Below are 14,258 nucleotides of genomic sequence, written 5' to 3' on the forward strand. Positions count from 1 at the left end.
CCTCCTGATAGAATGCAATGAGAAGAACACAACACCACTTTCATGATGTTCTTAACAAAGATTCGTAACCTGAATTTATCACTAAGACAAATTGAGGCATCTTCTACAAAATAACTGGTCTGTAGTCTAAATACCAAGGTCATGAAAGTTAAAGACAGAAACTATTTCAGGTTGAAGGAGATGAAGAGACACGGCCACTAAATGTAATGCATGAATCTAAACCAATTTAAAGATTATTAAATGTTAAGAAAATTAGCAAGGAAGGAAAAAGAAAGGTAATAGAGGTAGAATTGGTAATAAGTGTTTGGACTTGGACTATATTTTAAATTTGAAATGGTAACACTTGCTGACCTTTGACCTGAACACCTGGATTAATAATGCTGCAATTTGGGGTGCCTGGCTGGCTTAGTCTGTAGAGCATATGACTCTTGATCTCAGGGTCATGAGTTCAAGCCCCATGTTGGGTGCAGAGATTACTCAAAAATAATGGTAATGCTGCAATTTAAAGAGATGGGGCAAATTATGGGAGGTGGGGAGTATTGAGGGTAGGAAATGAAGAGTTTCCTATGGACATGTTTTTCAGGTATCTGTTGCTGCATAACACAACACCCTAAAACTTAGTGGTTTAAAATAATGACTGTTTATTTGTCATGATTCTGCAAATTGGGCTAGACTTGGCTTCATAGTTCTTATGATGGTCTATCCTGGGATCATTCTACATTCTTATAAAGGCTCAACTGGGATTCTATAAATTCACTCACAAGTCTAGTGCCTTACCTGGGATAGATACACTAGCCGGGAGCTGGCTGGGGTTCTTTATTCATGGTATCTCCAGCAGAGTAGCTGTACCTTTCTTTACGTGGTGGCTCAGAGCTCCCAGAAAAAAAAAAAAAAAAAAAAAAGTGGAGGCATTCTCGTCATCTAAGCAAGGCACAAGGCTAGCCCAGATCCAGAAGGGAGAGGAAATAGACCCCATGATGGAAGGAGCGGCATGCAGCACTGGCATGGCAGGAATTGTTGACCACCATCTTGGTAGAAAATGTACCAGAAATATGTTGTTTGCAGTGCTTGTTAGACACTGAAGTTGGGAATTGGGTACAAGGATTTGGTGTTCAGGGAATACTTCTGGACTGGTTATCTAAATGTGGGAGTTATTAGCATAAAATGGTATTTTAAACCATGGGACTTAATGAATTCACCTTGAAACATAAGGTTCATAGAAAAGAAGGATGATCCAGGACTGAGCCTAAGGTGCTCTCACATCTAGAGGTGAGACGGAACAAGGCAAGAGAGGAAACTGAAAAGAGCCCTGTGAAATAGGAAGAGAACTAAAATGTATGATCTAGTGAAAGGCAAGAGAAAAAAGTGTTTCAAGAAGGAGGCCTATTTTGGGACGCCTGGGTGGCTCAGTCGGTTGAGCGTCTGCCTTTGGCTTGGGTCATGATCCCAGGGTCCTGGGATCCAGCCCCACAATGGGCTCCCTGCTCAGCAGGGGGCCTGCTTCTCCCTCTGCCTGCTGCTCCCCTTGTGCTTGCTCTCACTCTCTTTCTCTCTAACAAATAGATAAATTATTTAAAAAAAAATCTTAAGAAAAAAAAAGGAGGCCTATCTTGTTAAAAGGTGAAGGAAGAAGCAGCCCTTGGACTTGGTCACACGGAGGCTATTGGTGGCTTTGATAACAGAGACTCATGTTACTCAAACCGGGTACCCCAACCCCAAAGGCACTCAACAGTGGACCAGTTTTTTGTTTTTTAAGATTTTATTTATTTATTGAGAAAGAGAACAAGCGGGGGGAGCAGCAGAGGGAGAAGTAGACTCCCTACTGAGCAGGGGCAGCCCGATGTGGAACTCTAGCCCAGGATCCTGGGAACATGACCTGAGCCGAAGGTAGATGCCCTCCAACCAACTTTTTTACTTTCATTTAAGTATCATTCCCTCTTAGATCACCAGGAGGAGTGAAAGATTTCTAGTTTTCTTGGTGACTAGGTTATATCAATTACTAAGAGAGGGAACACATACAGAAACAAGTCATATGGAAAGACAGGTTACTGATCTAGTAAGTGGGTGTTTGAAGCCCCAGCAGGATGTCCACATGGAAAGCTTAAGACCCAAGGGGAGGTCTGGTCCAGAGGTTGGATGGAAAGATTGGGGTTGGAAACCCAGATTTGGGAGTCACAAGCATAAGGTAGTTAATGCCATGGAAAGAGATGGGCTGACTTGCAACTTTGTAATGCCCTCTACAAAATGATAAGTATTGCTGAAAGATGGTATAATACGCTGGGAAACACCAGCGTTTAAGGGCCATACAGGGCAAATCAAGAATGGAAAGAAGCTGACAATGAGAAGCCAGAGAGTTTGGAAGACCCACCTAGTGGTGAGATGCAATCCAAGAGGAATTTCATCAAAGGTAGTTTTCAGAGCCCATTGTAATGAGGTCGAGCAGGAGAGGATTTAGTTTGTGACTTGGTAAGTCCACCGCCCATAGAGGTCTTCCATGGTGACTGCGGGAAGCAACCAGACTGAGAGTAATTTTCATTTTGAAGAGGAGATGCGTGAGATCGGGAAGAAATCCTGGCGTCTCTGGGCGATGGCTAAGGTGAAGTGGCAGTGAAAAAACAAATTCTTATCTCTTGTATGCCTTTAATAAATGCTTATTGAATGTTGAAAGTTTGGTTGGGACCACTGGTACAGGACTTGCCTCTTCTCAGGGTTCCTCCGGAAGGAGCCTAAAGCAGCCCCCGCTTGGCTACCAGCGCTCCCCGCCTCCCGCCTCATGCCGAGGGGGGAGGCAGGAGCCCGGCGCCGCCGTCAGGGGGCGCAGGCCCTGTGCTCTACCGCAAGTCTTGGGGCGGAGCCAACCGCGGGGCGGGCCCTGAAGCAGCTTCCGGCTTCCGGCGGAGTCCACGGTCGTCCCGCGCAGCCGTCATGGCGGCCGAGGAGAAGGACCCCTTGAGCTATTTCGCGGCTTACGGCAGCAGCAGCTCAGGTTCGTCGGGCGAGGAGGATAATAGCGAGCCGGAGGAAACAAATCGCAGGACCCCAGATCCTGCGAAGTCGGCGGGCGGCTGTGGGAACAAGGCGGAGAAGCGGCTGCCGGGACCCGACGAACTGTTTCGGAGCGTGAGTCGCCCGGCCTTTCTCTACAATCCGCTCAACAAACAGATAGACTGGGAGAGGCACGTCGTCAAGGCGCCTGAGGAGGTGAGGTTCCCGACCCGGTTTCCCGATCGTGGCCCCGGCCTCCGCCCCCTTCCTCCTGAGCCCTCTCCTGGGGACCGGCAGTTCGTTCCCCCACACGCAATCACCTCCTGCGGGATGCCGCACCACCCCTCCCACCTCCAGCCCTGGGGAGCCCGGGCCCCCTTCCCCAGCCTGGTGGGTGTCAGACCGGCCCGCAGCCCCCACCCCCTTGTGAGGAGACCCAAACCTCCGCGCTCGGTGCCCCGACCCCGCGCTGCGAGGACTAACGGTGGTGACTCCCCCGCCCCCCCCCGCTGCAGCTTCTCCCCGAGACCCCTTCCCTTTGACGCCGAAGTGCCTGCGGTGCTGCCTCCAACAGTGTCTGCTGCAGCCTCCTGAAGGGGTCAGCCTTGGCGTAGTATCTGAGACTGGATTCTTCTTTGGTAACTAAAAGTTATTAGCTTTATTCGTATAGGGAACCCTTTGGCTTTTCACTTAACAGTATTATGATTTTGATGGAAAAAAATGTGTCTTTAAACCTTAAAAAAAAAAAAAGTCAGCCTGAACAATGAGCGAACGGCAGGGAGGTGCATGTGCCCATACCGATTGTGGGAACCTCGGTTCCTCACGGTGCGTCTTAATGTGTTTGCTTAACAGCCTCCAAAAGAATTCAAAATATGGAAGTCAAACTATGTACCACCTCCGGAGACCTACACTACTGAGAAGAAACCTCCCCCTCCAGAGCTGGATATGGCAATAAAATGGTCTAACATATATGAGGACAATGGTGATGATGCCCCACAGAATGCTAAGAAAGCTAGGCTTCTACCGGAAGGGGAGGAGACAGTGGAATCAGGTAAGACGAGTCAGACTCCGTTGATAATACCTTTTGGTCCCTGTGATGAGTTTAAAAAGAATAAGATATTTAATGAATGAAATTTAAATCTAGCGATTTAACATATCAATTATGGTGTATGATTATTATTTTTGCTGCAGTTTTGAGAAAGACTGTATAAATTCGGCTTTGAAGTGAAGTCTCTGAAAGGTCAACCAGTAGTATTTACTATGTTTTAGAAAAAGATCTTAAGTTATTCAGGCTTTAGAGTGAATTCTCTGATATCTCAAACAGTAGTATATATGATTTATTATGGTGCCCTTTTAAAACAGAGCCAGTTAATTCATGGATTCTTTCTTGTGATTGCAGCTTTGAAGAGCTGGAGGCTTCATTTTCTATTAAAGCAGTTGTGGTTTAAAGCCAAAATTAGTGTGACAAAATGAAGTTAATTGAGTAGTACTACATAGTAATAGGAAGATGATGACTTAGTTGACTTGCTTATATCATAATTTCATCTCATATTTAGAGTGTAAGTAACCACAGTAATCTCTGCTTACACACTTTTACCCAACCCCCCCAATTCCATCCTAAACACAGCAGCTAGTGATCACTTTCTAAAAGTGATGTCTGGTTATGTAACTCACCTGCTTAAAATCCTTCACCAACAGCATAGTCAAAGCCTTCTGATAGGCCCTGCCTTTTTTTCCACCTTCATTTCAAATGGTGCTTTTTCTAGCACTTTAAGATCTTAAAATTGAAAACTGAATAGACCACGCTATTTTATGGTTCCATGCCTTTCAGCATATGTTGCTCCTTACTCTAGAATGTTCTTCCATCCCTCTTTGGCTGGTAAACACATTCATCCTTCAAAATCCAATTCAAAGAAGAAAAAAATGTCAGCACCTCCCTCAAATTATTTGCTCCTCTGTACCTTGTATGTGCTAATGCTATTGATTACACCTGTCATCTTTTATGAGGTTATTTGTTCATAAGTCTACTTTTTTTTTTTTTAAGATTTTATTTATTTATTCATGAGAGACAGAGGGAGAGAGAGAGAGAGAGAGAAGCAGAGGGAGAAGCAGGCTCCCAAGGAGCAGGGAGCCCGATGCGGGACTCGATCCCAGGACCCTGGGATCATGACCTGAGCCGAAGGCAGACGCCTAACCATCTGAGCCACCCAGGAGCCCTAAGTCTATCTTCTTTATGAAAATGAGTTCTTTTACAGTTTGTAGTATATTTTAAATATTCAGTGGATAATTGTTGAATTGGACTAAATACTTGGACTGTCATTTTTATGAAAGGGCATGCCAGTTAAACAGATTTCTGATGTTCTCATAAATCCAGGGCTCCTTACTTAGCTCCTTTTACAATCAGGCAGAGAGTTTTGTTTAGGAGAAAGAATAACTGATAGGAGTTCTTCAGTTTTGATTCTACTTGGTTTTTCCATTTCTTTCACTGTTTTCCAATGTGGATTAGAAGTCACTAATGAAGGTGTATGTTCAGTAAATGGCATCCTTTTAAATCCAAATACCTCATACTGTATAGCATTATGTAATTTTAAAAAATTTGCATGAATGTTTAATCCTACACCTTGTGAAATCAGATGGGGAAATGTGGAAATGAGAGCTTAATGTGGCTTGTCCATGATCACAAAACTAGAAAATGCCAAGTTGTAAAATAGGTACTTTCACACAATTTTTAAAATTTATTGTTCTTAGCAACCTAGTACAGAAGTGGTGCGTAATTCATAATTATAATGAATTTTATCTATAAAAGGAAATAATCTCAGATTAAAGAATTGGCCCAAGTAAATTCACACAGCTAGGAAGAGGCAGAATTAGAATTCAGATTCAGGCCTTTAAATGGAAATGATGCCTCTATAAGCTGGGGTTTATTCTCTTGATGTTTTGCAGGCTGTAGTGCTTGAGAAATAGCTGTTCTGTAGGAAGTAAGAACACTAGAGTTGATATTCAAACTAAGGTACCATAGGCTGGTGCTCTATCCTTGTTCCTATATGGAAAATGTGAGGATTCTATACCAGGACAAATAAGCAGAAAGAATTACCTTTTTTTCAGCTTGTCTATTGAGTTCAGATAGAAGAAGTTCCAAATATGTGGCAAATAATATTGTTATTCTCCTAGATAATTTCTGTTCTTTTGATGGTCATATGATGGTCCTCTATCAGAAAGTGTACATAGACAATATCAAACGACAAAAGGACCCAGTGCTCAGACAGTTTACAGTAAAGCTGGATCATAAAGTTAAAAGATAATCCTGGAATCTTTAATTTGGATTCTAAATGTTGGTTATTGAATATAACTGTCTTCTTTTTTAGATACTTTTCTTTTTAGAAGTGTTTTTTTGCCATTTTAGAATCCCGTACCGTGTTCACAGAGTCACTATAAAATTGATTATTTTTACCTGTATTTTTTAACTTAATACCTTGTTTAAGAAATTCTATACTCTTAAATTATCTAATTTTTAGATTATTAAGTTATTTTTACTTTTTCTACTCATTTTTTGCACTTTGGCCTTTTTTGCCAGTTAACTTCCAGATTTTTTTTTTCTTTAAAAGTTGGGAAAGAGAGGCACCTGGGTGGCTCAGTCGTTAAGCGTCTGCCTTCAGCTCGGGTCATGATCTCGGGATCCTGGGATCGAGCCCCGCATCGGGCTTTCTGCTCGGCGGGAGGCCTGCTTCTCCCTCTCCCACTCCCCCTGCTAGTGTTCCCTCTCTCGCTGTGTCTCTGTCAAATAAATAAATAATATCTTTAAAAAATAAAAGCTGGGAAAGATTCAAAGCTCATCGAGGCTTGCTACTTACCAGCACTTTTTGTCTGGTAACTGTGAAATGAAAATTGGTAAGGCTTAGATATTCACATGTCCTTAACCACGAAATCCTAGTTAAAGTAGGTAATGCTTTTTCTTTTTTCTTTCTTTTTTTTTATAAGAATTTAGAAAGCTCATATTAACAATGTAAACTTCTTTACCTCAGGTGGCATGAATTCCATAACAGAAAATTTTTTTCCTTACTAATGCCTCTGTAATACATGGTACAGAGTAGAGACTCAATAATCTTGATAAATGAACATTTCCGGGTGGTTTTCATTTTTCCTCTGGTTTTTTAAGGTAATACCTTGTTATGTCACTAGATGGCAGAAGCTCCGGTTCAAATTACTGGTAGAAAATTGTTTTTCCAGCCCTAGTAATTTGTGTTTTTTGTTAATTCAGTAAATCTATTTAAAATTAGAGACTAACAGAAGTGTCTCACAATCATCTTTTTTTTTTTAAGATTTTATTTTTTTGAGACAGAGCGAGAGCAAGCACCAGCGGGGGGGAGGGGCAGAGGGAAAGGGAGAGGCAGGCTCCCTGCTGAGCAGGGAGCCCAAAGCAGGGCTGGATCCTAGGACCCTTGAGATCGTGACCTGAGCCAAAGGCAGATGCTTAACTGACTGAACCACCCAGGCACCCACAATCATCTTTTTAATAATATGTCAATGGTGGATTTTATAGCAGAGTTAGAAAATAAATTTCAATTTTTATTCTATGAAGATAATGTCAAAGTCAAGCAATGATGTTAATTAAACTCCACTTAAAAAACAAAGACTTTGGCTTATTTGAGCTGTGTGCCGTATCACTTGGTTTGTACATTATTTTTGTGTATACATGATAAACTTGATTAAAACTCTGGTTTTTGAAGTCCTAGGATGATTCATTGATCTGAATTTTATTTTATCTTGCTGCCTATATAAATCCATACGTGCTTTCTGAAATACATGAATAACATCGCCGTACTATGCTTGAAAGATGAATGAAGATAAATCATCTGCTGTTGATTCTAATTATTCTCCACATCAACAAAGGAGATACTCTGAGTATGGTACAGTTAGCAGAAGGGAGTTGAAGCCTTAAGTTGTAAATGTATTTCCTCCATAAGGAGGTTATGGTGTGATATAAGCAGCATTTCCCCAATTTTTTTTTTTTTAATTAAGTAAGCTCTACACCCAACGTGGGGCTTGAACTCACAGCCCCAAGATCAAGAGTCGCGTGCTCTACTCCTGACTGAGCCAGCCAGGCACTGCAGCTTCCAGTTTTTTAATATGAAGACCCCATTCAACATCAGAATATTTTATAGATCACCATGTGATAGACATTGAACGTTGGGTATCTGTTGATTGAGAAGGTAAAGCCAAAAGTGCAATGAATCCAGTAATGTGGTTAAAATAAATTTGTATTTTAAAATTTATAACTTCTACATGTTTATCTATATGGAGTTCTCTTAACATAAAGCCACACACATGTTCAGAGAGAATACAGTTTTGGTGAAACATCTACCAATGAGTGCTTTTTAAATTTCAGAATAAAAGGACGGGTTATAAATACGGAAGGGAGTTGTTTTGCGGGGAGAAAAGCAGATTGGAAGGGAAAGAACAGCCAATGGCCACTTAAATACTTAAATATTAGATTGATACTCTTCTTTGGTAAAAAGAATAGAATGTGTTCCATTTTTACAACATGTAGATTATTTAAATATACACAAAGTGTATACTGTGGAATATATAGGAATAGCTTTTTTCCAGAACAAGTCTGATTTTCTCATTTTAAACTACCTTAACATAGCACTAAAAGGTCACTCTGAATTTTGTGTGACACTACAATTAAAAAACTTCTTGTTTTTACTTGCACTTTAAAATCAGAGTTCTAAAAGTTAATTTTTGGTTTTTATTAGGAAACTGGAAGACACATAAGTTGAGGATAATGATTTTAGTCTAAAGTCAATGAAATTTTAATACTTTTTTTTTTTAATTACCGATTGAAACTTTTCCTTTCCTATTTAAAGATGATGAAAAAGATGAGCATACTTCTAAAAAGCGCAAAGTAGAACCAGGAGAACCAACAAAGAAGAAAAAGTAGAAAACAACAAATGACAAGAATTTCTGGACTGCGAAACTCGTTGAAACGATTTTTTGGGGCAGATTAAGTTGACAATTTAAATTATTATGAAACAACATCTCCATGAAAGTACATGCTAATTAACTAATAATAAGTATTGCTGTGGGAACTTTCCACTGTAGAATTCATTTTTTATTTAAAACTTTATTTAAAACTCAAGTGGTGATTTGTGATTGTGAAATTGACAACACATGGAAGCATTCTTGCTATCACAGAATTGGTGACATGCTTTGAGAGTTTTGTCACATGTCCACATGCCAATGTTCTATGAACCTTTTATAAAGGAATATATTTTTAAAGTAAATATATTGTACTGTGAACTTGTAGGGTGCTTTTCAACAGTGTTTGTACAGTGTAAATAGATCATGGAAATAAAATTACTTATTCAGTATTAACTATTATTGCATAACATTAGCATTTGAATATTTGTGACAAGGAACCTTTTTGCCATGTGATGTTTTAATAGTAAGTATTACCATCTAGGAGTGCCTCCCGTGTTCCAGGTGCTTTGTGGATACTTTTTCTCTGATCCTCAAACAGCCTGGTAAAGCAGTTACTAGTGGCTTCATTTTATAATAAGAGATTAACTTACCCAAGGTTCCACAGCGAGTGAGCAGTGATTTGGGGACTTAACTAAGGATACTTGAACTCCAAAATCATCACCCTGAACCACCTGCCCACCAAACTTTGTTTATCTTCTAGGGACTGCAGTGGTCATGTCTTCAGGTGCTCTCTGTGGTAAGCAGGGGGATCTCCTTACCTGATTATATCACTGCACTTTATCATGTAAGCCTTATGTGATGGTATTCTTTAATTTTCCCTGGTAAATAGTTTGCTGAAGATAAGGATTCTGTATAAAGAATTGGCAGAGGTAGCAAATAAAAATACAGGACACCCAGTTAAATTTGAATTTTAGATAGACAACAAATAATGTTTTGTATGTGCAATATTTGGGACATACACTAAAAATGTGTTTATCTGAGACTTAGATTTAACTGAGCTTCTTGTGTTTTATCTGACAACACTACTTCTATTGTGTTTTTGTACATGGCTCCTATTTTAATGCTTTGCATTTAGTAATAAAATCAGCAAGGGGTAGCGAGGAAAGTAATCATCTTTGATTTTACTTCTATAGTCCAAAATGCAGTGCAGTTGCAGTTATTTGTAGCATTTTGAAATATAAAAAGGAGAGGCTAGACATTGTATCAGTCGTTCCATGAATCTTAATACCTTTCAGGGACAAGAGTTAATTATAGGACACTGCACCTTTAGTGTTTACGAAGACGTTGGCCTTTGAGTTTTTTAAAAAAATCCTCAGTCTAGTTGTTTTTCTTCAGTACTGGAAACCAGTACTTGAAAAACTATAAAATTCGTTTAATTGGGAACATGGATCAAGTAGATTAAAATTTGTAAAGGGCATAAAAGTGATGATGCTAGCCATGGTGTTTTGTGGGATGAGGAAGGAATATAACAGTATGATAGCTTCCAGTACATCTCAAACTTAAAAAGATTAATTCTGTAGCTGTGCATCCTCTATGTTTATAGATATGATTCCCAAAGTGGAAGTAATTGGTAAAACAAACTTTTTGTTTAAAGCCTTTGTATATGAATAATTTCGAGGGCTGTAGTATCATATTAGGGAGTGGCATCAAGTGATAAAGCATGACTCCATGGTGACACCAAACTACAATGAAATTATAATTTTGAGTCTGTGATTCCCAAATCTAGAGAAATAAGTTGCTGGATACATGTATTGGAGGAGCAGATATCTCAAGAAGTTACTGAAATATTACAAGATTTAAAAATTAGCATGAAGGCAAACCTCATACAAAAAAACAAAACCCAGCAAGCCACTGTCGGGAAATCTAACCTCTTTTTATCACCCATTAGTTCAACTTCCAACTTAGATCAGTAAGTTTATGACAGAACAAAAGCTCACTAGATCAGTCTCTAGTGATGCTTTGAGCCCCCTTCTAGAAGATAACAGAATGGGGGTGGTGGGGAGGAATAAATACTGCTTTTTTGGAAGGGGGATTGATAGTTGAGGACAGTTCGTGGCTACACTTGTGAGCTCATGCCCCTGCTGGGAGATGGCTGGCTATTTGAGCAGTTCTAATGTAGGAAGGGGAAGAGATACTTTAGGAAGAAGGAGGCTAAATATTTTGGAGCAGTCTGATTCTGCCATTTGTATCTCATTGGGTTTCTTTTCAAAATATGGCCAAAAAACAGAAGGGGAAAGGGACCTCTATCCAAGTTGTTTCTTTTTTGACAGATCACTTGATATTTGACTCTTTCCTCATCTTTAAAGAAGTTAAGCCATATCAGGCATAAATGACTTTCTTTTGTGCAAGGATAAAATTTGAGACGAACTAAGCATCTGTGGGCCATATTTAAAAAAAAAAAAAGCTTAAAAACCTAAGTAAGTAGCTTTAAGGAGTTTTGTGGAAAACATTTTAACTGGAATCAACATTACTGAGAAAATTGACACTGATTTTTAGCCATTAAAATACTCATATTACCTGGACTTATTTGCAAACTTGCAACTTTCTAGTCTAAATCCTTGTGTAAGTGCTAAATGCTGTGTAGTGCTTTTGAGTTCACAAAATTCAATCACATAGTTTCCAAAAACCTAATGAGGTAGGCTTTATCATTTCCAAATTAAAGAAATGGAAATCAGTCCCAGCCAGATAAACAATATACCCACAAATATATGAGTTAGCTTCAGAGCTCAGGCTAGAATCTAATCCCATTCCATATAAAGTTTATGGAGTACGTATTGGTGCAAAGCACTGTGTTAGGAAAAAAGGACCCATCTTTATTTTAGCAAAGTCACGTTGGTAGCCATAAGGAGAAAGGACATGAAAGGACCAAGTCAGAAAGACCAGTTGCAGTAGTTTCGTAGAGCAGGTAAGTATCTGCATGAACTAAGGCACTGGAGAGGGGACAGGGACATGAAAACCAATAGTCCTTAGTTGGATATAATGGCTGAGAGTGAGGTTTTCTTTTGTTGCAAAATATATATATATATATTATATAATATATATATATATAATTAAAATGTAAATGGCCTAATGCAGGTTTGGACATGACCTGCATATAAAACATGTTGCTACACCATTTAGACACACAGCCCTACTAGAGATATTTTTAAAATGTAATTGTTTTTACAGGTATCTGCATGAACTCAACAACTTCGAATAAGTCAAATTTCTGACTAATTAAAACCACAGCTGGACTTTAGTGTCATTGGTGGTATTTCAGATTTTAGCCTTTTGTGTCCATATGGAACTGCTTCCCTAGTTCACTTAGTACAGAAGTTCCAGACATTCTTACAAAAAAGATGTTAAAATCCCAGCAAGTGTTTTGGACTTGTCATTATATTCTAAAGCTTTCTGTCTTCCCTTTACATAGTTTTCCCAATTTAAAGCATTGCATTGCATTGTAATGCAAAATAAATAAAAGGTACCAAGAAGCATTTGTATGTACAGTCCACAGAGGAGGGCCTCTGCCTGTTTTCTTCATTGACTAGAATCATGCCTGGCACATAAAAGGTACTCAATAGAACTGATTGTTGATGGTGAACTGAATTTTTCACCTCTGGTTTGGGAGTGATCCTCCAGAGGCTTGTGTTTTCAGTTATATGGGCCAATAAATCTTGACAGTTTAAACCAGTTTGAATTCAGTTTTCTGTCATTTTCCATCAGAAACATCCTAACTGATGTGAAACTCTTCACTCCCTGGGTTTTCTTGCAAGGCCCCACGCTGCCCTGGTTCTCTCCTCTGGCTCCTCTGCTAGCTGCCCCGGAATGCCATTGTAGCCTATGTTGTTGCCTTCTCATTCTCTACGCTGGTTCTTGACGATTTCAGCGGCGTTCTCGGCTACCACAATCAGTAACACTCTGATGGTTCCCTATACTGTATGGCTTGCCAGAATGTTCTCAGAAAACCCCAGATCTTTGTATCCATTTGTACATCTCTGCTTGAGTCTAAAGGCCCCTCACATACTAGATATGCAAAACCAAACACTGGCAATACCCATACCACCTCCTGTATTTTGTTTCTGGTTAATTGCATCACCATCAACCCCAAAATCTGCCTTCTGCCTCATTTCCCATCACGTGGGTTTAGTTACCAAATCCTAAGGGTTCTCTCCACTTATGCTCACACACTTATTAATCCAGCTCTAATGAACCATTTATAATTCCCCAGATAAGCTAGTTTCATAATTTTGTGTGTTCACTTACACCATTTGCTTGGCCTGGCCTTTCAACTTCGTGAACTCCCTCTTATCCTCACAGATGAGAGTCTCAAGTATTCCACCTCTTATGCCCCTTGCTCTGTTTATTTCTAGATCTGCACCTGTCCATTGCTTTTCCCTGTGCTAAATAGCCAACATTTGCAGAGTACTTACTGAAACCAGGAACCAAACGGTTAATGGGGCTACTCGTCCCTGCAGACTAGTAAGTGCAGCTGCAACTTTTCACCTAGACTTTTTTTTTCAGATGCCTTTACATTTCCCTGATACTCCTTCAAGAGGTGGATTTGAGGCTTGCTCTCCCGTCTCCTTGTTTGGCTGCCTTTCGAATAAACCCTCTCCTGGCTGCACACTTGTCTCAGTGATTGTCTTTGCTGTGAATCGGGCGGATAAACTTGGATTTGGTTACATTTACTATGTGCCAGGCATTGTTCCTGGTACTTTACATGTATTAACTCATTTAATTTGATGAGGTGGGTGCTATTACTAGCCCTACTTCCCTGCGGGGAAAAAAAACAGAGGTACAGAGAGGTTAAGTCATTTGCTCCAGGAGGTGGTAGAGCCGGGAAGGCAGGCAGTCTGGCTCCAGACCCAGGGCACTCCTTCACTGCACTGAAGAGGAGGAAGCGGCGCCTGAGTGAACCCATAGATTGATTTATTAATTTGTATGTGTTTCCTTCAAAGGATGTCATCCCTAGAAGGCACTCAGAATACAAACATTTGGAGAATTAATCCAAAACCTGTTCACTAACCAGAGGCACAGCATTTGTTTAATGCTATGGAAAGCATAGTCAATACATAAGTGTTTTAGGAAGATTGATGCATATTTCAATGATTTAGTACCTTCTTTATCACATATTTGGAGTATTTTTTCATTGAAAGCCTTAAAGCAATAGGGCTGAGAATATACCCCCCTCCCTCCAAAAATATCTTTTAGCTTTTCACTTGTTTTTCAAAGTCTACAATTTTTTAAGCAAAGTAAAATAGCTTTAAGTCATAAATTTGGCCTCAAATTTCATTGGCTTTTTTCTAACCTCT

The 14,258-nt window shown here is 39.9% G+C and overlaps 1 protein-coding gene across 3 annotated transcripts; it reads left to right on the forward strand.

The window, feature by feature from the left end:
* Positions 1–2,750: 2,750 nt before the first annotated feature.
* CUNH1orf52 (chromosome unknown C1orf52 homolog) lies at positions 2,751–12,636 on the forward strand. Of its 3 annotated transcripts, none has more exons than XM_088022371.1 (3): positions 2,751–3,201; positions 3,838–4,036; positions 5,030–7,364. In XM_088022371.1, exons 1-3 carry the CDS (start codon positions 2,926–2,928, stop codon positions 5,158–5,160), a joined length of 606 nt encoding a protein of 201 aa, XP_087878497.1. In that variant the 5' UTR covers positions 2,751–2,925; the 3' UTR covers positions 5,161–7,364. The 3 variants fall into 3 exon arrangements, with proteins under 3 accessions (XP_087878497.1, XP_027958315.1, XP_087878496.1); XM_028102514.2 differs by lacking the exon at positions 5,030–7,364 and adding an exon at positions 8,853–12,636 and having other exon boundaries at positions 2,756–3,201; XM_088022370.1 differs by lacking the exon at positions 5,030–7,364 and having other exon boundaries at positions 2,900–3,201; positions 3,838–5,021.
* Positions 12,637–14,258: the final 1,622 nt, after the last annotated feature.

Source organism: Eumetopias jubatus, unplaced genomic scaffold (genome assembly GCF_037043125.1).
Source record: "Eumetopias jubatus isolate StellerSeaLion01/CBP00866 unplaced genomic scaffold, mEumJub1_p1.0 scaffold_4, whole genome shotgun sequence".
Lineage (NCBI taxonomy): Eukaryota > Metazoa > Chordata > Mammalia > Carnivora > Otariidae > Eumetopias > Eumetopias jubatus.